The 21768-nt window shown below is 45.4% G+C and overlaps 2 protein-coding genes across 2 annotated transcripts in view; one reads left to right on the plus strand and one right to left on the minus strand.

Annotated features, from left to right (window-relative positions):
- The window catches only part of col4a4 (collagen, type IV, alpha 4), a 52167-nt gene extending 40751 nt beyond the window's left edge, over nt 1-11416 (minus strand). Inside the window, exons 1-3 of the mRNA XM_063492629.1 lie at nt 11382-11416; nt 11157-11210; nt 8957-8999 (exon numbers count right to left, since the gene is read on the minus strand). Of these exons, the coding sequence (XP_063348699.1) occupies nt 8957-8999; nt 11157-11210; nt 11382-11416 (132 nt within the window). The remainder of the gene's footprint in view (nt 1-8956; nt 9000-11156; nt 11211-11381) is intronic.
- A 4489-nt stretch (nt 11417-15905) lies between these two features.
- col4a3 (collagen, type IV, alpha 3) overlaps nt 15906-21768 on the plus strand; it is a 50072-nt gene continuing 44209 nt past the window's right edge. The window contains exons 1-2 of the mRNA XM_063494238.1: nt 15906-16139; nt 19563-19619. Of these exons, the coding sequence (XP_063350308.1) occupies nt 16053-16139; nt 19563-19619 (144 nt within the window). The 5' untranslated portion in view covers nt 15906-16052. The remainder of the gene's footprint in view (nt 16140-19562; nt 19620-21768) is intronic.

A 21768-nucleotide genomic window follows, 5' to 3' on the forward strand; every position in this document is an offset into this window, starting at 1 on the left:
GCTACTTGCTTTAGCTTCTTGTGATGATCTTCCCTTTAGTCCCTGATTTTGTTGGTAGTTAAACTTGATAAATACTGCATGAGCGAGCCAGAAAGGGCACAACTAAACCCGTCATTAGTTACCTTATCCCCTCATTTCCATCAGCCCCTTCTGGTAAACATCTGGAAGAATGTGCAGCTGGACGGCTGAAGAATGGCAAAGGAAGGCTGAAGTGAAGGTCTGTATTTTTGGGGCCATCCTTGGTGTTTTGTGTCTGTTGTCTGATGAAGCCAAAGGGGAACACCCATCAGTATATGTGGGGTTACTAGTGGGCGGAGCTTACAAGACTCGCATCCTCACTTGCAACTCCCTACTTCCATGCTTAGCTCAGTTTTTCCAGGACCCCTTACCTTTCCAAGCCTTTACAGATTCCAGTGTGTAAAAGAGCAAATAGGCAACTAGATGATGCGATTAAGCCTTTGGGAGTTCCTGTCTCTGCTGTCAGCTGTGTGCCCCATCAAACTGAACCTCTTCAGCTTGTGGTCTCAAACACAGAAGCCACACATCAGGATTATGATGCTGTTAACTGTGAGCTGGCTGAGGAGTGGAGGCGCTGGTTACAGGAGGATGCCTTCATAACCTGGACAGCTCATAAAAACCTATCCTCCTACCTCCAATCAGCTTAAAAGTTCAACTCCCAACAGGCAATAGGTAATTATTTTCTGCTAGGTTCAATTTCATCATCACCTACCGCCCTGATTCCTAAAATATAAAACCCGATGCTCTGTATCTATAGTTCCCTCTCAAAGAAAATCTGCCCACCGTAGAACTAAGCTTGGTGCCACCGTGAGCATTGAACACTCAACAGAATGAAGCTGACCCAGGGAGCCCCGGTACGACTCCCAGGGAGTTGCTCCCCTGCTCAGGCCCTGTGTTGAAATATTCACAGTGGAACTTACCCGAGTTCAAGCTTTGCTTGAATAAATAAAGAGTTAAACTGACATTGGTCAACTGGGTCTAAGTCAATAACACAGTATTTGTTAGAATGAAAGGACTCAAATGACATCAACCTGATGTGTGCTTTTAGACTTGGTAAAGGTTTCTGTCTGTTGACGCTCAGACCGCAGCACTGTTTTTATTTTCTGTTCAGACAGTGAGGAATGTAAACACAAGTCAGACAGAAAGACAAGCATCTGAGATTCTCAGGAAGCAGACAGCTGACTGTGTGTGTGTGTTTATCAGATCACGTCAGTGACAATCACGCTCCAATTTTTCCTGACCGATTCTTTCAATGAGTACAGATGTTCAGATGTTCAGATTGATATGACAGAAAAGTGAGATTTAAACTCTAAAACAAGCCAGAGGCACGTGTTCCAGTGCATTTACAGACACAGCCTGTGTGCTCACAGTTAGACGTGTAAATAAATGTGTAAATAAATGTGTAACCTCTGTGACAAAACTACTGAAGCAGTACAAGTGCACCTATAAAAATAATCACACCTGATCTTCATTGATATTAATAAATCGCTCTGTGACCAACCTGTGCACTTTTGTTTAAACTACATGGTTTGAAGTTGAGCTCAAATTCAAACAAACAAGTTTTGCACACAAACAAAAACTATCCTGACTGCAGAGCAGCAATATGAACTTTGAGCAATGGGAACACAACCTCTGGCAAACCAGTCTCAGGTGGATTCAGAGTTCACAGCACAGTCAGGTCCATTTAGCCAGATACATGGTTGTTTTGGTCATTTTGCCTCTGTACACCTACACAGGAAACTGTAATCAAAAACATGCAGACTTTCACACTCAATTCAAAAGGTCTGAAAAAAGAAGTATTGCAATATTATTTTAGGAGCTGCAGTCATTTTATACACAGCTCCCCATTCAAAGGCTCAAAAGTAATCGAGTAGTATCATGGACACAGATGATGATCATTCCCTCATTAATCCACAGAAAATGAATTCAGTTCAATTTATTTATTTATGTGGAACGAAATCACAACAACAGTTGCTTCAAGGTGCTTTATACTGTAAGGTTGACCCTACAAGAAAATAAAAGATCCAATATTGTTTGATTCATGTGTTTAACCCGACTGCAGCACTTTAAATGAGTTCCACAGAGACGTTGATGCTAACAAGAAGCCATAAAAATGTTAGCAGTGGCAAATCTACAATCTGGTCCATCCTTTAAAAAAAAAGATCACCCTGGCAGGTTTGTCAGAAAATGATTTAAGCTGTGATTTTGTCTCACAGAAAGCTGCTCACAGCTGGCAGAGATTTAGAGAGTCTCGTGTCAGATTATTTGGAGTATCAGATGAAGATGTGTTAAAAATGTATCAGCCAATAAGACACCCGATTCTATATTTACTCAACAAACTCAAGGGAGCCTCCAACCCAAAGCAGAGACACAACACCAGCAGCAACAAAACTCCGGGTTCATCTCATCACACTGTGGCTTCTGAGGCATGGATTTCACAGCCTACGCCCTGAGGTTTAAAGCAGGATGGCTGGGGAATGGTGAGAACGGTGGGATGACAATATCGAGTTTGGACCCCACCCCGCTTTAGACGGACCTCAGTCTAATCAATGCATTTACGTCAATAAACTTTAGAAACACATTTTTTCCTTAATAAACTTTAATTCCACTCAAAATAGACTGTTGAAATTTCAGGACCACGGACAGCGACTGAGGATTTCACGGTGATTGGTGCTTCAACAGGTGAGTGGGGGATGTGGTGCTGCCCTAAGAGTCAGAATCCTGGAAGGACGGCCATGTGACGCCTCACTGACAGGCCCTCATACCAGACTCTTAAATACATGTGTTTGTCAGTAATGATCCAAGTTACTTTCAGTCTTACTGATCACTGACACGAACGACTGGCTGCAGAGTTTGAGTTCGTCATTCACAGAATTACGGTTATTATTGAAGGTTACACATGCTCTTAAAGCCTCAGACTGACAGTCTCTGTGCTTGTTTGAGAAAATAGGGTTGATGCTATTGGCTCTATGATTGGCCGATTCTTGGACTTGACCAATAGCTGTTCTTCTACAGCTACGCACAGTGTAGCAGAAACCCTCATGTAGCGCTGAGTGTGCATAAATCCACTCATGAAAGCTACTTTGTTATTTATAACAGATATTAGGGAACATGTACAGATGAATAGCTGTATTTGTATATATTGTCAGGGTTGCATACTAACCAGCACAAGGTCGGTGAAAACAATCTGTACATGTTTCAAGAATATTAATATGTTTCAATATTCCATAAATACTGTTTATGTACATGTGCTCAGTAAAATAACATAGTAGCTGTGATGTTGTAACTTGGTCCTGCTTTATATTAATTTTTTTGTATTTCGGGCTTTTTATGGTCCTCGCTGTCCTCTAGTTACAAACGCAAGCGGTCAACTGGGAATTGCACGGTGCAGTTTGCTTTTCTGTTTTCTAATTTGTGATTTTTATTGACAGGACGAACACAACCAGAACATAAATAAGACTGAAAGGGGACCTCATCACAAACAATACGCACGTACCAAATAGACTGAATAATACTCTGTCTCTCTGTCCTCATACTGCACCACCCTCATATACTTCCTAATGCAGTAGCATAGTTCCTCTCTCAGCAACCAATCACCTGCTTTCTCTGATCCACAAAGACACGGTGACACTCCTTCAGTTCGCAGCAGTTGGCCCCGCCCCTCCCTGAGCCTGGTTCTGCTGGAGGTTTCTTCCTGTTAAAAGGGAGTTTTTCCTTCCCACTGTCCCCAAGTGCTTGCTCATAGGGGGTCATCTGATTGTTGGGTTTTCTCTGTATGGATTATTGTAGGGTCTACTGTACAATAATATAAAGACCTTGAGGCGACTGTTGTTGTGATTTGGCGCTGTGTAAATAAACATACTGCCCTCCTGCATGTCTCTCCTTAACACCACACCTACACAACAGCTTTTCATCAGCCCTGTTCACCTGTCCATTGAAATCACCCCCAACCCCACCTCCATTACCACCACTCTCTACCACTTTGACCAACTTCCTCTCCAATGTCTCTTTGTCTTCTACCTGATCTCCAACCTGTAGGGCATACACACTGATGACATCCAGCATCGACCCTTCAATTCACAGCTTCAAACCCACGATCTCGTCTGACACTTTCTCCACGACACTATTCGCTGTGGGATCAATAAAGTGTCTGTCTATTCACAGACTCTTCCTGTCCTCCTGTGCAATCCCATGTAGAAATCCTACAAACACCCCCGATGTTTAATTGCACTTCGTACTGAAAGATAAACCACAAATGTACTGATGTGGCTGTGCTCTGAGGGGTCATCAGGCAGAACAGTAGGACCTGATCCAGGATGTTCCTCTTCACACATCCCACACCGAGTGTCCCTGTTGATGTAGTCAGTGTGTTTTTTTTCCTCTGTGGGCCCCAGACAGCGAGTTTCTCAGCAGGCAGCAGTGTTTGTGTTAGCAGCCGCATTCCTGCAGCGTTGTGTAAACGAGGTTATCAGTGAGGCGTGGCTATCAGCAGGAATGTGACTGCTATCGCTTTATCTGCTGTCAGGACTTTGTTCTGAACGTCTCCCAAACCATCATCCTTCCATCCACCTCCATTTATGCTGCACTATCACTACTTACGCTGTCATGACTCTCTGCACTCACATCACCTCTTCATCAGCACTCCGACTGTACTCAAACCAGCTTCCAGCATCTTCCATTAATCACCATCCCTCCGTCTGGGGTGCCGAGATGAAGGGACTGACTGGCTGACCAGAAATCCCGGCCGCTGATTGGCCGGCGCTGCTGCTGTTCCCAGACAGACTGAACCTGGTGACCTCAACGTGACAGGCAGGGTAAAGAAAACAGTCTCCATGTCTACAACATCTGAGGATCCAGGTCTGATCCCTGAGGGACTCCAGAGGACCTGAACAATCAGACCCTGAGCTCCTGAATTTAGTCCAGTGTTGTTTACATACAGATGAGGACAAATTATTATGAAATTTAAAGTTTGTCACTTACTGTTTTCTAACAGTCAGGAATTTTTAAACATAGCATTTCTAAACGTGCTCGTTTCTATTTGCATACAGTTATAGAAGTATGAACATACAAAGTTATCAAGTGTGAAGAACTGAAGTGAGAAGCATCATTAAGAAATTCAAAGACAGCTACACGGTACAAAACAACTTCAGACTGATGTGCACACAACTGTGCCATCAACGTCCAAAACAGACGTTGCTCCAGGTGAAGAACGACGTCCAGAAAACCAAAGTGAACGTCACTGAGCCCTGACTTCAATCCCACTGAAAATCTGTGCGGTGAACTGAAGACCGAGGTCTATGCCAGAAAACCATCGAGTCTGGAGAGTTGCTAAAGAACCATTAGCTGGCATTGTTCAGGAGACGTGAGACTTGTTAAAGCTGCAGTGACCGCTGCATGAAACACAAATGACTATTAGCTTCAGGGAGCTATGCACCCCTCAGAGTCAGACGCACACTGGCCCATCTCGTCTTCAGCCTGCAGGCCATCTGTAAAGGATCCACCAAACACCTGACACTGTTAGCGTCCTGCCAGGTCATTGGGTTTAGATAATATTCCCTCTTTTTATGGAGTTTCCGCATGTTAAGAACACAAACTGTAGACACCAACAAACCTGCTACACAGTCAGATCATCTGTCACTGGTAGTTTTGCATTAAAAAGAAAAATCAGCTCTATGCTTCTAAAATGTTAACCATCACTTTTGTTTTCATCAGGTCTGATCCGGGGCTGCTGACTTTGTGGAGCCTCTGCTCACTAATCCTTCACTGAGCCCAAGTCCTCCAGCGAGGTCGAGACTTAACCTTCATCAGACATGATTAAATGATTCATCGTCAGGCTGACGGTAAACAAAACACTAACAACTGTTTCAAATCCTTCAAGAAGAAAAACATTCACTGCTTCAAAGCCGGTTTTTGTTTTTTGTCATATTTGACGAGGACGCACCGACCCCTGTGACGCTGATATATCTGCAGTTATGTTGATGTCAGCACCGTTTGATTGGTTTCAGTAATATGGCATCAGCTTTGCTCTGTATTGAGTGCCTTTCTATATTTCACAGATTTACATGTTACTGATGAACTATGGCAGTTTGGGCTATCGGCTGACGCTCTGATGGCGTTTTTGACTGAATGAATCAATTGTTAAAGATAAATAAATAAATCAGCTGATTACTCCATAATAAAAATAACTGTTGGTTGCAGAAGCACCGTTTAGTTCAGTGTTGCAGTATTAGACTGCAGTATCGGCAGGAGTGACTATAATCAGCTGTCTCCTCAGTCAGTTTCCTATCTCACGTTCCTTCACCTTCAGTTAGCAACATTAGCCATTATTATTCTCTGCAGTCACAGTGCGGTTAGCAAAGTGGACATGAAGCTGTTCTCCACCTGCTGAACCAGAAATATAATCACTGAGACCCATCAGACTGCAGGACGAGCGCCTCAAACACTGCCATAGTGACCCGGCCGGGACGCCTGCTGGTAGGAAAGCACTGGAGGTAGCTAGTTTTCAAATTAATAGAGACAGGTTGACCATTAGTTTGTTGTCTGTGGATGACATCATTCTCTCTGACAGATGATATAACAGAAATAAAATGACCCGTCAGAGCAAAGCTCATGTGTGGACAACCCTGGAAAAAGGACTCTGCAGAGGTAACGAGATGAAATGATGTAGGAAGAAGCTTCATTCGGGAACAGCAGCTTGTTTTAGATGTTAGTAGTTTCAGTGGATTAGCTCATGGCAGAGAAAGTTATTCTACAGTTTCTGGTCAGCACTGTTTAAACGGTGTTTTCATGTCTCCTGGCTCTGTGGGCGGAGCCTTAGCTAACAAAAGCAGACGGCACCAATCTGATGCCAGGTGCGACTGACTGTGATTTCACCGGCTGTTTACTGCTGGTTGGCAGAAGCTTGTGTTTCTTTGGTTACCGTGAAGTGGATCGTGGTGTACAGAGAAGCTTCAGCTCCTCTGTGAGCACCAGGATGAGTCATCACCGTTAAAGAAGTCCGATTTCAGAATCCGATTCAGAAACAAGCGAGGATGGAACGTGAGATTTGTCATCTCTCTGAGAAGACTGCAGGACTCAGGCTTCAAGGAGAAGCTCAGAGTGGAGGTGGCTGCTTGGTGGATGAACCCTGAGCTCCATCTGAGTGCTCAGGATTCATTTGCAGAAAGGCTTCATTATTACTTAAACTACATGCATCAGTCTAACTCCTGTGTGCTGTGTGAGGCTGCAGGTACTGATTAAAGGCAAAGGACAGAACGTGTCATTAGACAGCACAATATATAAGAGCACATTTATGATGCCTGCGATGACAGATAGCAATGGCAGTTTTATTTATATAACAGCCAGAGGTTCTGTTGCTCCCTGCATCTGACGCAGGACTCAAACCTGAACTCTGTAACACCTGTAATGCATCACTGTCCCGAAGCTCCACATTAAAGTTTGCATTAAATTAAAATACCAGTACCGAAGACCAGAAAGGCCCAGTGGCAACATACGGGTCGGACTCATCAGAACAACAAGCAGAGGTTTGAGAAAGCACAGTGATCATGTAAAAAGAAAAAAGGATGTGAAATTATGTGAAGCCGTGTATTTCCTGCAAACACCAGAATCAAACAGTCTGCACCTGGATACAGAAGCACAGCTGTGAGATCGTCATTTCACAGCTGGAGGGAAATTTAAACACTGGCTTCAAGCTCAGTGACGACAGCACAGCCCGACTATTGGCCAGGACAACTGATGATGTCATCCCACCAATGATTCATCTTTACATCATATGACAACTTCCACACTGTGGTCTGCGATTTGACCAATAAGAGCAAAGATACTTTAACCATGGAAACAAGCTAATGGACAGACAACAGCTGTGTCCAAATTCATGGGCTGCATCCTCCTGAGGACCCAGCCTTCTCGGTCTACGTGGGCCGGGTCCTCAGAAGGTCGGGTAGGCCGGAAGTAAACGGCTGGGGAAATTAGACGGTCTAGCCTTCTGATTAACGTCACCGCTGTCTCGGTGGAGTTTAATAAACTCGGCCATCTGCTCCTTGCTATCTAAAATATAACAGGACACTGGAGTAAACTCTCGACCGTCTCACACTTCTGTTTAATCAGTTTTCTGTTTGACGTTTATTCAGCTGTGTAAAAATCAAGGAGGAACCCACCCGGAGGATTAATAAAGTTTTATTTTACCTAATCTAATAACTTTAATCTCAGCCAAACCGATTTACTCACGAACAAATAAAACACTGAAAAAAAGACAAACAATAACATTTTTAGGTTGTCTAAGTGACTTATTTATTACGTTTAACCTGAGTAGCGAAAGTCCGCAGTGATCTGAAAATGATGTGCCGGGAGTTGCGCCGTTCTCAGCGGCTTCAGTGACCCTCGAGCTCTCGGCTAGCTATCGAGCTGGTGGGTAACAGAGGTCTCCGAAAACGTCGGAGCACTTTTGCAATTATGCGATATCTTGATAAACCGAGCAGATATTTCAAGTCTACACACCCATGTTCTCGCCTGAAAATATGTTAAGTTTATTTTGTGACTCAGAAAGATTAATAAGAGTAATTTTAAAACTTAGTAGCGGCCGCCATTGTTGGAAACTGGAGTTTGGCTGGGCCGCGCTATGAATTCTGGGATATGGTGGGCCACGAAGGACATACCCGACCCACCCTTCAAATTCGGGGAAAAGGAGGACGCATTTGTCGGCTGCATTCGGAGGAGTCTATGAATTTGGACAGCCTTCGGCGCGTCGCTGTGACGTAATCGGTCTACAAATGCGTCCTCAGGAGGATGCAGCCCATGAATTTGGACACAGCTAACTTGTTTCAGCTGACTCGATTTGATGACATCACACACTAGTGAAGGACAACAAGCTGTGATTGGCTGGTGGCCAATGTTTGCTGGATCAGACTGAAAGGGCTTATAAAGGCAGAGGTGGACTCACCCCGAGAGCTGCTGGCAGGGCTTTGAGTACGATCAGGAGGCACCTGAAGGAGAGAGGACACAGGTGAAACACAAAAAAAACGTTGATCCACAGTGATGCATAAAGCCCCAATCAGCTTTAAACAGGCAGCAGCTATTAAACTATGAAATGCACCCATACTCAGGGTTCCCACCAACCCTACGAAACTGTACGGCAGGTGTGGGGAACTCCAGGCCTCGAGGGTCGGTGTCCTGCAGGTTTTAGATCTCACCCTGGGTCAACACACCTGAATCACATGATTAGTTCATTATCAGGCCTCTGGAGAACTTCAAGACATGTTGAGGAGCTAATTTAGCCATTTGAATCAGCTGTGATGGCTCAAGGACACATCTAAAACCTGCAGGACACCGGCCCTCGAGGCCTGGAGTTGGACACCCCTGATGTACGGTAAGACTTGGTTTATAAGCTAAGATGTAAAACGCATACTGACACCACAGTTTGTATGAAGAAAATGGTCTATGGTTTGTAATCTATGGTTAAAAGAGGGTGATGAGGTGGAGCAAGACGTAGTGTGCTTAAAGTTAATCCAGGCATCCGTACCTCGCATCTGAGCACGTGCATCACCCAAACACTCAGGCAGAGTTACAGACGTGTGTAACATGTGCTAATGAGCAAAAACAGCGGCCGTTTCTCAATTCTCAATTCTCGCGTTCTCGGCGAGTACGTACTGGCCGAGAACGCACGGGAGTACGGACTCGCCGAGAACGCGAGCACGGACTCGTGATTTGTACAATCGGAACACCAGCGTACGTGATGATGTCACAGGTCCGGAGTTTTTACTGCCGTCCCCTCTTAATTTAACTGTGAGTAACATGTTATGAAGCTTAACTTTAATCACAGCCAAACCGGTTTACTCAGGAACAAATAAAACACTGAAATAAACCAAACATTAACATTTAGAAGTGATCTAAGTGACTTATATATCATTGTTAACCTCAGTAGTGAAACCTCTATTAATAAAAATAGTGTACATGTACATACGTGTACATACCTTAATAAAAACAAGCAGGTGAGATGTTAGAACGCTTTTATTTTTATTTTAGTGGACATTTAATACAATAGACAGCTGCTGGGGTTTCTTTAACCTGAGTAGCGAAAAGACCGCGGGCGGGGGGGGGGGGTTTGAAAACGATGTGCCGGGAGTCCGCTGTTCTGGACGAAATGCATTCTGGGATATTTTGCTGTACCAAGTCTACACCGATGCATGCTCGATAAAACGGGCGGATCGAGAACACATCCGGGACTTTTTCGCGTTCTCGGCGTGATGCGTACTTCGAATTGGAACAGTACTTGGTCTCCGACTGATGACGTATCACGAGTACACGAGAACGCAAGTACGCACAAGTACGCATATTGAGAAACGCCCAGCAACTCCAGTTAGCTGAGGTGAAGCCTAGCAGACAGCTAGCAGATACAAACACCTGTGTCATCATCCACCTGTCAGCCAAAGAGGCCACGCCCCTAAACTTTAAACCTCATTACATATTAACCAGGTGAATCCTAAAAACATTCTTCTACTGTACAGGTGTTATGAAGGAGGGACCAAACAGTTTGTGCATCAGGCTGTAAGCATGTTTATTTCTGCTGTACAGTTTTAACATGGGAGTCTATGGGGACTGACTCACTGCTGCCTCTGCTGGACGTCAGAGGAACCGCAGCTATTGCGACTGTAGAGTCGGTGTCTTTTGTCACTGTAACATTGTTACACGTGTTGCATAGGTTGTGCTGCTGTTTGCAGATGAATTCATCTTCATCGTAAAAGAATTTAGTGTCATGTTACCAAAGACCAGACTGTCAGCAAAATGTGACAGCTGCAGGTGAAAGGCTGCCCTCATTTCAGATCAGGGCTCAGTTTGCTGTGTTCATGCAGCACAAAGTGTGTACACAACGAGTGTGTACTACGCAGGAGTGTAAAAGTACGTCAGCAGTAGCAGATAAATCAGGATTATTATGACGTGCCAAACATGCAACAATAAAATATGATCTTCTTCTTCGGTGTGCTGAGACAGACTCACCGTGAATTCAGTCATGGAAACTTAACAGACGTGTTCATGTGTGCGGTTTTATTTACCAGAGCAGCCTGAGGCCACAGGCATCAGAGCAGGAAGTCAGCAGCATATTGCCTTCGGCTCAGAGGAAGTCCCTCCTGCTACACTCTGACTCCGCCTCCAGCCGGTTCTCGGCCTGTGAGGACACTCCGACGCTGTTGGTCGTCCTGCAGGAACAAAGAAACTGAGGCTGAAGATGATGAAGGTGAAACCGCACACACCTGAGGTAAACCTGACCAGGATCAAACCGTCAGATTAAAAATCGTAACAATAATAATGATGTAATATTAAAAGTGACTGCTCTTGTAATCGTTAGTTTTCCAACTGTATTCTCACACCTGATGATTTTTATGTTTGTATCAGACAGAACCATCGTGCGCTGAAAGCACACCTCCCTGAAGGCCGTCAAATGTTATCGTCTGTGAATTCAAAAAACAGAAATCCTTCCACCATGCCACACAATAGGACCTCGTCTCGACTGCAGGGAAACAAAGAGTGTTTTTCCTCTGCATACCTGCCACGAGGATAAAGCATGAATGAAGATAATGTCTCTTTCAGAGCGGTAAGCATTCGTGAATATCTGACATCAGATGTGCAGCCCTGTCCCGTCTCACAGCACCAACGAATTCCTCTAAAAATTCCTGGAAGGGATTCAACTCCAGAAGTTCAATTAGCGCTAAGTTGATCCGAGCTTCACACTTACTTTAGTTTCACTAATACTGTCACAGTACTGGGTCTCAGGTCTGGGACCGAGTTTGTGTAATTTCAGTTTAAGTTATATTCTTGTTTTCTGCTTGTATTATATTTATAGTTCCTGGTTTCTGTTCGGTTTCTGTGCCTCCCCTGTTCCTAGTGTGTTCCTGGTGTCGTGTCTCTAGTGAAGATTTTGTTCTAGATTCTTGTTCTCCTTATTTGTCTCTGTGTTGTGTGCTTAGTTCTGTCACTACATCTTCGCTGTGTTCCACGTCTCAGTCTCAAGTCTGTTTCATGCTTCCTGTTTTATTTTGATAGTCCTTGTCCTGTGTTCAGTTTGTTGAGTTTTGCGTCCCCTTTGTTTTGTAATGTGTGATTGGTCCCAGCTGTGTCTCCCTCCTGTGTCTGATTCCTCGTTACTCCATTGTGTATTTAAGCTGTGTGTCGTCCTCTGTCCGTTGTTGCATCGTACCATCATGTGGCTGTCTCTCTCCTGTGTTCCTCGGTCGCGTAAACTCCCAGGTTCTCTGTTTGTTTTCCTAGCTTTCTCGTTTAGGTTACGTTTTGGATTTTTGTCGCTCAGATGTTCACAGCAGTAAAAATGCCTTTTTGAGTTTATCCACACCTGCTGCACATGTGCAGCTCTACACACACCACATGAACTGGATCAACACGTCAACATTTTTGTATTAAAGTCAGTCAAAGAACTACAGATACACAGTAAATGAGCCTGAAACCTGATGGTGGTGTTGGGCTGCCGTCAGTGTGGAGCTGGCAGGGGTCTCAGAGCCCGGCTCCATCAGCTGCTCCACATCAACAGGTGTGAAATCACCTGCTGACCAATCAGCCCTGTGGAAAAATGGCAACACCATTCCTGCAGGATCCATCGGAAAAGCTCCAGCGAGGCTGGAAACATGAATAAAATGCTCGTGTTTCCTAATGATGACGTTCTGACACTTCTGAGTCTGTAACTCCGTCCTGGTTTCAAACAGGTTAAAATTCATTTCCAGTCTTACTGACACAGTCATGCAGGCTTCTCCTCTCTCACTGTCACTCTTCTTCCTCCGCTCCCAGGACACTAATCCATGCTTCTGATTGGTCACATGCTGCCAGCCTCACTCCTTTCATGTGAAGCTCACATGAAGCTGGTTATTAACTTAGTGAGCTGATAACCTGCTTCGTTAGTTTGAGTGAATCCAGACACCAGGAAGATATCCCAGGTGTGTTAAACTCGCTTCCTGGTACAGGCCTCTTAGCTGTATCTGTTTGTGAGTAACTTCCTGCTTGGACAGCCAATCAGGACTTCTAAACTTTGTGTTTGAACTGCACATGGACAGCAGCCCACGCTCCCCATAGTCATGTCCTTTAGAGGATGCTGATGCTAAGAGCAGCAGCAGGTGTGTCTGGACATCAGCCAATCAGAGAGCCGTGTCTCTATAACCTGTCAGCCTCTTACTGCTCCCTGATTGGCTGCTATGACTATGATGTTGTATTTGTTGCAGGTGTTAAGATAAAGTTAGAAATGAGAAACTTCTCAGTTCTTCTTCAGGAGCTTCTGTGATGCGTGTTTAATGTGAAGAAAGTTGCTCTAACAGCATCATGAGCTCCATCAGCTCTTGCTTTAGCGACACTGTCTGGACTGAGGGTTTCAGTAACCTCCGCCTGCTACAGCCCGACCGAACCAAGCTGCTGCAGCACGCGCTCACAGAGCCAGACAGCAGGAACGATCCGTGTCAGTCACCGTGTTTCTGCAGGAGGCTCGTTGCTAACAGCAGCCTCGGAGCTTCGAGCGCCACGGCGTGATGCTAGCAGCACAAACAGCTGTTCAGTTTAAACTCTGTTCAGAAGTTTCATTCAAACGTTTCAAAAGACAAAAACTGCAAAACAAAGCAGGAGAAAAACAAAAAGTATCATCAGAAACTGAGAACGACCACAGACAGAAGGTTCACGGGACAGGGTGAACGACCAGAAAGGGAAAGGAAGCAAAGGGAGGAAGTAAACCTTCAAAGTAAAACAGGAAGTAACTAAAAGACAGTTTGAAATGTCTTGGTGTGTGCTGCAGTTCAAAAATGAAAACTCAGACACAGAAAAAGACAAATTTACAGCTGTTTTCATTTTGTGATCATTTCTCAGCTCTTTGAATGAAACGTGAAATAAGTAAAATCCAGCAAACTCAGAAGTGATGATCATCACATGACTGCGGCGAGCCTGCCCAGTGATGCTAACCTAAGCTTTGAGCACACGGGTATTTTTCAAATCGCAGCCTCTTCTCTGCGTTTGGGCCTTTGTCCACACGTAAACGACGTTTTGGATCATTGAAAACTGAGATTTTTAAAAACTCTGTTTTTGTGTTTACGTGTGGACGAGGAAAACAGAGATTTAGTCACGAAGCATCAGAGGTGTGCGACGCGTTACTATTTCACATCATTGAATTTCTACAGTGATACAGACAAAACACTGCTGCTGTTAACCTCACACTCTTACATACAGTTACTGTCCCTCTGTTTACAACGACTGCTTCTATGCGCCATCTTTGTTTACGCTTTCCCTCCCAGGCGTCTAGACTTCTGATTGGCCAACATTTCTACACAGTTAGGATTATATCACCACCTGTTGCTTTGGCATGTTCTTGACAGCGTTTCACTTTGTTTTTCAAGTTTGGGATTTAAAAAACAAAACAAAAACGGAAAATCTGTTTACAAAAATATCCTGTACATGCGGACGTAGGGTTCCGCTGCCATCTTTTACATACAGTCTATACACAAGTCCTGTTTTTGCACATACTGTAAAACAGAAATGTGTTATAATATTTGATGGATTGTCTTTATGGTATTTTCAGTCTGATAAATGGATCTTGTGAAAGGAACAGCATGTTTAGGGAAAGTCCAGTTCTGATTCTCCAGACCGGGTCCCTCAGGCTGAGCCCAGAACCACCACCCGGGGAAGGTGGACCTGCCCCATCGATCCCTTCACAGCTACACGTTTTAAAGCACATGAATCAGCATCTGCGCCAAATCCGCTAATTAACAATTAACGCAGAAGCACGTGGACTTTAATGCTCATAGTGCACTGCGGTTTGGTGCGTGCAGACGTAAGGAAGTATCCTCACCGAACTTCAAGTATAAATCACCACAGAGTAAAAGTACTCGAGTACTTCTCCTCATTAGCGTTATTTACCTGGATGACGTGATCAGACATTCAGACTCTAATAGGCGGCTAATTAACAGCTGACTAACCATAATCAGCTGACGGTGATCGATCGGCAGCCCGATACCCAAACAAACGGTCACGTGAGTTTTCCTACCTGAAGCTGTCACTGTCCGGAGCTTCACGCGCTTTCCATGTCGCTGCAAACCTGAGCACAACTTCCCCGCAGGAGCGCACACACGAACAGCCCGCAGGTCAAGCTGCAGCGCACAGCAACAACAGCACTTCCGGCATCCTGCGCCTGCGTGCGGTGCTGCTCCGTCCAGGTGTGTATACAGCTTGCACGCTAACAGCCTGCTGACACACCTGAGCTTTCTGTTTAACTTTGATGAAATCTCAAATCTGTCTTAACCCTGAAATTCGCGCCAGTTTAGCTCATTTATTATTCACGTGAGCTTTCTCGTGCACAGCTCCTGCACGAGTGCTTGCAGCTCCTCAGCTTCACCCTCAGGTGCTGCACTCGCAGCTCCTCCCCCCTCCTCACACACCTGAGGCTTTCTTGGGTTTGTGAAGCACTTGTTTCAGGTCTCCAGTCTTCCAGGCGCGTTGTCTTCAAAGCTGAGAGGATGCTGCCTCCGCATCAGCTACACCTGCTCCTCCACCATCTCAGGTCTCCTTCCTTTCAGCATCACCTGTTTATTCACTGTCATCAGCTGATCCTGTGTGAACGTGCTCTTTAACCACCACCTCCTTTCTTGTTTTTGGCCTTTCATCAGAGAGAAACCCTGAAATACAGTTTTTATGCTTTTCTCTCATATTAATAAAACGCGTGATTTTTGTCTGACAGCAGAAACTTTAAAATTACAAAAGCTTTCCCACAAACTCAACCACCACGAAGATTTCTTAATAAAAGGATGGAGCTGTGACCAGATTTCCTTCAGGGCCAAGGTTTTATTTTGAAGGTCACGGCGGAAGTCTCGTGCTGAGTGTGACTGTGTTGGCTCGTGCCGTGTCATCGGGCTGAGCTTCCATCCGAGAGCAGCTGCTGTGTCCGGGCTCCGGCAGGTGCGAGGACCCTCCTCTGGACTGAAGCGGACCTGAGTACAATCCGGGACCCGAGCCGAGCCGAGCCGTCGCGGCTGGAGGCAGCTACCTGCCCGCCCGCCTGCATGGAGCCTCCGACCGCCCGGAGGCGCAGGATCCTCCCGCTGCTGGTCCTCTGGAGCTGCCTGAGCGCGGCCGTGCACGGAGAGAAGGTGAGTGACCTTCACCCAGGTGACCAGGCTCACCTGCTGCTCAGTACTCTGCCGACAGACGTCACGCGATCAGTGACAGATGTGGGTGATAGTTTTTCCAAAGTTTTTAATAACGAAAAACCCTACTTTGATGATGATGGTTATTATTGTTATTAATATTATTATTATTGCTGTTGATATTATATTTGTTATATAGCCAGGTGGATTCATTAATTTATTTAAAAATCAAATCACGTGAGCAACCCTGAAGGCCACCTTTAGTTCACACACACTGAGTATTTAACCTGTGTGTCAGTCTGCGCTCACACACTGCACAGGTGTATCACACCTGCACAGATACCTGCTAATCACAGCTCAGTAACATCCAAATGAAATCAAACTTCACCAAAGCTTTCGCTCAGCCTTCCTGGACGGTCTGTTACTATAGTAACCTCACAGCAGCTGCTTATTGGTCATTAAAAGGCTCCAAAATGGTCCAGAGGTCCAGTTCGGGTAAAGCCTAGCAGCTACAGACACCTGTGTCACCATCCACCTGTCAGTCAAAGAGGCCACGCCCCTAATAATGCAAACTGTAAGCTTTAATACGATCTAACCTGGTGAGTTATGGAACAGTATGTGGTTTACAGACTTATTAGTGACGTTAATTATCAATCAGTTTACTGATGATGATCAATGAGAGTTATTAGAAATGACAAGACTCTCTGTCGCTCACCTGCTCAGGTACTAACAGTAACCCTGCAGGAGGTCGAGCTGCATAAGTTTCCTCTTTCTATTTACTGCGGATATCAAAGAATCTACAAAGAATGTCAGACAGGAAATAAAAGCCGTCTGTCTGTGTGCAGTCAGACAGACGGACAGTCGGGTTTCTGTCTGTTGGTTTAGGACGTCTGTTTTCTGTTTCAGCCTTTTGTCTTCATCTGGTGTTATTACTGACCCGAGTACACACACAGACACAGACGCACACACACAGACACAAACACACAGACACAGACACACACACACACAGACACAAACACACAGACACAGACACACAGACACACACACACACACAGACACAAACACACAGACACAGACACACACACACAGACACAAACACACAGACACACACACACACAGACACAAACACACAGACACAGACACACACACACACACACACAGTGATGTGCTGAGCCGAAAGCACCATGTGACACTGTGGCGCTCCCTCTGTGTAGCCGTCATGGCCGTGCAGTCTGCCTTCAACAACACTGAGACAGATTCTAAAGAATCCTCTGATTCTGAGCGCGGTGCTGTTGTAGCCCTGAACTGTTGCTACAAGTTTCCTCCTAAACAAATTTCCCACGTGTGGGACTAATAAAGGTTATCTTATCTTATCTTAAATATTCGATGAAGCACGATAGAGTGGTGTTATTGCGTTTAAGAACATCTCAGGCAGGTGTAGTTACAGAGCGGCGCCCGAGGGCTGAGGTGCACAGTGCCATGAACATCGGCGGCGCTCTCCTGATTCAGTAACTGCAGCGCTGCAAACCTCCTCTGGCATCAACATCAGCTCATAAGCTGTCTGCCGGGAGCTTCATGAGCTTGGCTGGTTGAGCAGCTCCTGCAGGTGTAACGTCCTGGACTTGTATCCTTATAGTGCAGCAAAGACCTGGATCATGGAGCTGTGAGCAGCCACCAGTCCAGATGAACCACTGCAGACAAAGAAGGACAGATAATGCTGTGGCACACCTACCAGCCTGTTGACTTCAGCTCAGGGGCATAATTTCCAGGGGGGTTAGGGGGGTTATGACCCCCCCGATGATCAGACCCAACCAATATAACCCCCCCAATAAAATAATGAATTATCTTGCATAAATAGGCTGTTTATTTTCTGTACTCGTTTCAGTTATTACCAGCAAAACAGTTGCATATTTAATCATCTGGGAATTTACCCAGATTTATTTATTTAGACAGAGATCTCGACCCCCCCAATGTTCAGCACAAAGTTACGCCGATGCTTCAGCTGGATCAGGAATGCTCAACAACCCTCAGCCCTGACGAGTCGTTTGTTGAATTTGGCTAATGCTAACACGATTAACATTATTTGATTGGAAGCCAAACATCCATGTTGGCCTACTTCAATATCACGCTGGATCTGAGCCAGCAGCAGCAGGACTGCAGCTCCAGATGCTGCAAAAAGGCTGTCAGTCACACATTAGTGACGTGTCACATGATCAGGTGTGCCCTGATATTTTGGTTTCCCACAGGTACAAAACCTTTGAAAGCCGCTGCTGTAAGCGAATCGCAGGGAACAGAGAGAAACTTGGCTGTGACCTGAGAGCTACCTCGGACCGTTACAGGAAGCGGGTCACGTTAGAGTTAGCCAACACGTTTCTCAAAGTGCTTCTTTATTTTGTTTCAGACACGTGCGTCACACATACAAAGCACCGACGCTGGGCCACGTGACCCCGATATTGCTGCCACGATAAAATCACGGAGGAAAATCTTCCTGAAGCGCGCAAAAAGAAATCAGTCAGATTACCTGTGAACGTCTGTCAGTCTGCCGTGATAAGACCGTACAGGTGGTTCAGGTTCACCTGACTCAAAATGGAAATAATCTGATATATTTTCAGACACTTCGTCTGCAGCTCTGCGTCTGATCACGGCGCTACAGGACGTTACCCACCATCCTCTGCTCCAGAACGTGTCGAGGCATCTCGTATGGAGGCAGTCGTGTAGATGTGAGACAGGAATGAAAGATAAGATGATATCAGAGCTCCCCCCTGCTGTCTGCTAGTTCGGTTTATCACAGGAAGACCACAGTTACACCTGCAGGTTACATGAAGGTGTTTGGGTTTAACCCCACAGAAATATGTCTGACTGATAAAGAATCAGGCGGGACATGCTCAGCAGAAGGACAAAGGCTTCAACCCGAGTTTAAGGTCAGGCCAGACTAAACGATGCCGAGCTGCAGGACACATGATGGAGATGTTCCTGAGTGTGTGAGTCACTCAGGAATCACTGCAGACAAATCAAGACGGTGACATCACAGGTGATGGGTTTGGCTGCGGGTGTGACGACGTTCTTAAAGAGCAGTCACACCTGCACTTTATAATACAGCTGTTTACCCTGTTATTAGATTATTACCTATAAATACTCACTGGAGTACAAGCTGGTAACAAGAAGACACATGAGGCTGTGACAACATTTTATGTAGTATTAGAAGTATAACTGAAAGAAGAGATGGTTACATTGTAAGTAGTTTAAAGTACTGAGTAATTTCTAATATTTCCCCTTTCTTACCCTGTGAGTACGCTTGCTCTGTATTATGGAGTCGACTAACTTTGCCTAACAGTGACTGTGAAAGAAAAACCGCAGGCCTGCAGATTCTCATGGTAGGAAACAAAGACCTAAACATCGTTAACTACTCCTCTCATCTCTGTGCAGGTGTGCCACTGCAGCGGGAAGTCTTTGTGTCACTGCGATGGGGTCAAAGGTCAGAAGGTGAGGTCTCCACCTGAACACACTGACACAGAACCAGGACCAGAATCGGTCTCTTGCGTTTCTGCCACATGCAATTTAAATGAAGGTGTTACTGAAGTGCATTAAGGAGGTTTAGCCGTTTTTACACTGAGGCTCACAGGTAACATGTGACCGACCAGCAGGGGTCCAGCTGAGGGCTCTGCTCTCATGGTCTCAGGGCAGATTAACTCGAACTCAAGTCCAAACTGTTTAACCTTGAATGACGACCAACAAACTGAAGGAGGCTGTCACTAGGCTGAAAACCTAAAAGAATCCAGTCAGAGAAACTCTAAGAAGAATGAGCGCTCTGAGCAGCAACACCAGAAGATCTGGAAGACGACAGAAGGGACGCAAAACAAAGTGCACGAGTATCCGCAGAGTTTTACGAGGTACAGAAAAGACGGCCACGTCAGTCAGCTGATCCTGGAGCAGCCTTTTGGTTACTGAAGGCCGACAGCCACAAACACGCAGCAGCTGCTGCAGGACCTGCAGAGCAGCTCAGGAAGCAGCACGCGGTGATGACTGCGGGTTCGTCAGGCTGTCACTGCAGGTGTTAGAAACAGTACAGATATCTACAATGTAAACGTTTAGATATAAACTTTATATACTGTATATAGATATAAAGTTTGATCTAAAGTGGCCATACACACTTACAATAAATACACACCTGAGCACACACCTGTCTATTCAATCATTTTATGAAACTGATGCTGACCAGTCTGACGGGTCTTAGATCTACATCCCTGCTGGTTTTTGCAGGTCTGAAGTGGCTTCATTTTTCATCTTTGGTGAAGTTTTGTCTGTTGTTACCGGCCAATGAGTGCAGCTCGCTCTGTGGTTTTTATATTCCAGCTGCGTGCCACGCCCCCTTTTCAGTGTCCATGTTTTTTTTTTTTGTTTTTTTTTTTTTTTAAACCTGTCCCGTTTGGTTCTTTTGCCATCAGAATTGTTGTCTAAAGGCGAAGAAAGATGCCCAACGGATTTACTTTACCAAATGGACCATCCCAGCCTTGCCGTAATGGTCCATTTGATTTACCTTTTATTGTTTATTTTATTTTATTTTATTTTATTTTTTTTACTTGCTAGATACGGGACAGGGGAAAAGAAAAGGGAGAAAGAAAGAGGGGGGAAAAAACAAAACAAAACAAAACAAAAAAAAAACAGCGGAGAAGAGGGACGGGGATAAAGGGCAAAAAACAAAAACCAACAAAATAAGTAGACAAAAAATACATATATCGATCACCTGGATCACCTGTTGAGAAAGAAAAAAGAAAACAAGCAGAAGAAAACGAGAGTAATAGAATAAACAACATCACAATGATATATGGGAATATAACACTACATACTTAATATTAAACATTATTGTGCAGCACGTAAGATCGACAGCGCACAGTGTGCTTTGAGGTAGGAGCCAAAAAGGGTGTAGTTTGTGTGTGTGATCACCCGTGTGTACACCTGTGAGCATGAGCGCGCTTGTATTTAAAAGGTTCCTTCATGTAATGATCTGCTAGAGGGTGTGGGGGGCCACAGTCCCATCCTCCAGGGCATGAAGCAGGTATGGAGGAGATCAAAACTCCAGACATCCAGAGGCCCCCAGAACACAAGAGACCAAGGAAGACCAACAGAGGGGCAGCCGCGCCACTATCCCAGAAAGAGCTGAGGAGAGTCCCAGATGAGGGGTCACTCAGCAGCCGCGGAGCAGAAGCCAGGGGGGGTTGCAGTGACGTGCCCGTGAGCTCCGCCGGCAGCCAGCTGTGCCTGAGTGACCGAGCCCCAGGCCGAGAGGCCGAGGGCACCCCACCCCCGAAGTGGCCCGAGCGAACCCCAGGTTCCAGGCCCGGATAAGCAGCCACCAAGGAGTGAGCCGGTGTGTACCCGGACGCCCACCCCCGGACACAAAGAACCACCAACGCATCGATGTCTGAGGGCGTCTGCCACCGGCAGGGGAAGTGGTGGGGGGAGATAGGCCTCCAAACCTTGGAGGGCCTGAGATGTCCCCAGAGAGGTGGCGTCTGATACCCAACCTGACATATAGACACATTTATTTTTTTTATTTTTTTTATTTTTTATCTTTTTTTTTGATGCTGAAGAATTTATTCATTTTGAAACTTCATGGGAAAAGTGAAAACAC

Source organism: Pelmatolapia mariae, linkage group LG14, assembly GCF_036321145.2.
Source record: "Pelmatolapia mariae isolate MD_Pm_ZW linkage group LG14, Pm_UMD_F_2, whole genome shotgun sequence".
In the NCBI taxonomy this organism is placed as follows: Eukaryota; Metazoa; Chordata; class Actinopteri; order Cichliformes; family Cichlidae; genus Pelmatolapia; species Pelmatolapia mariae.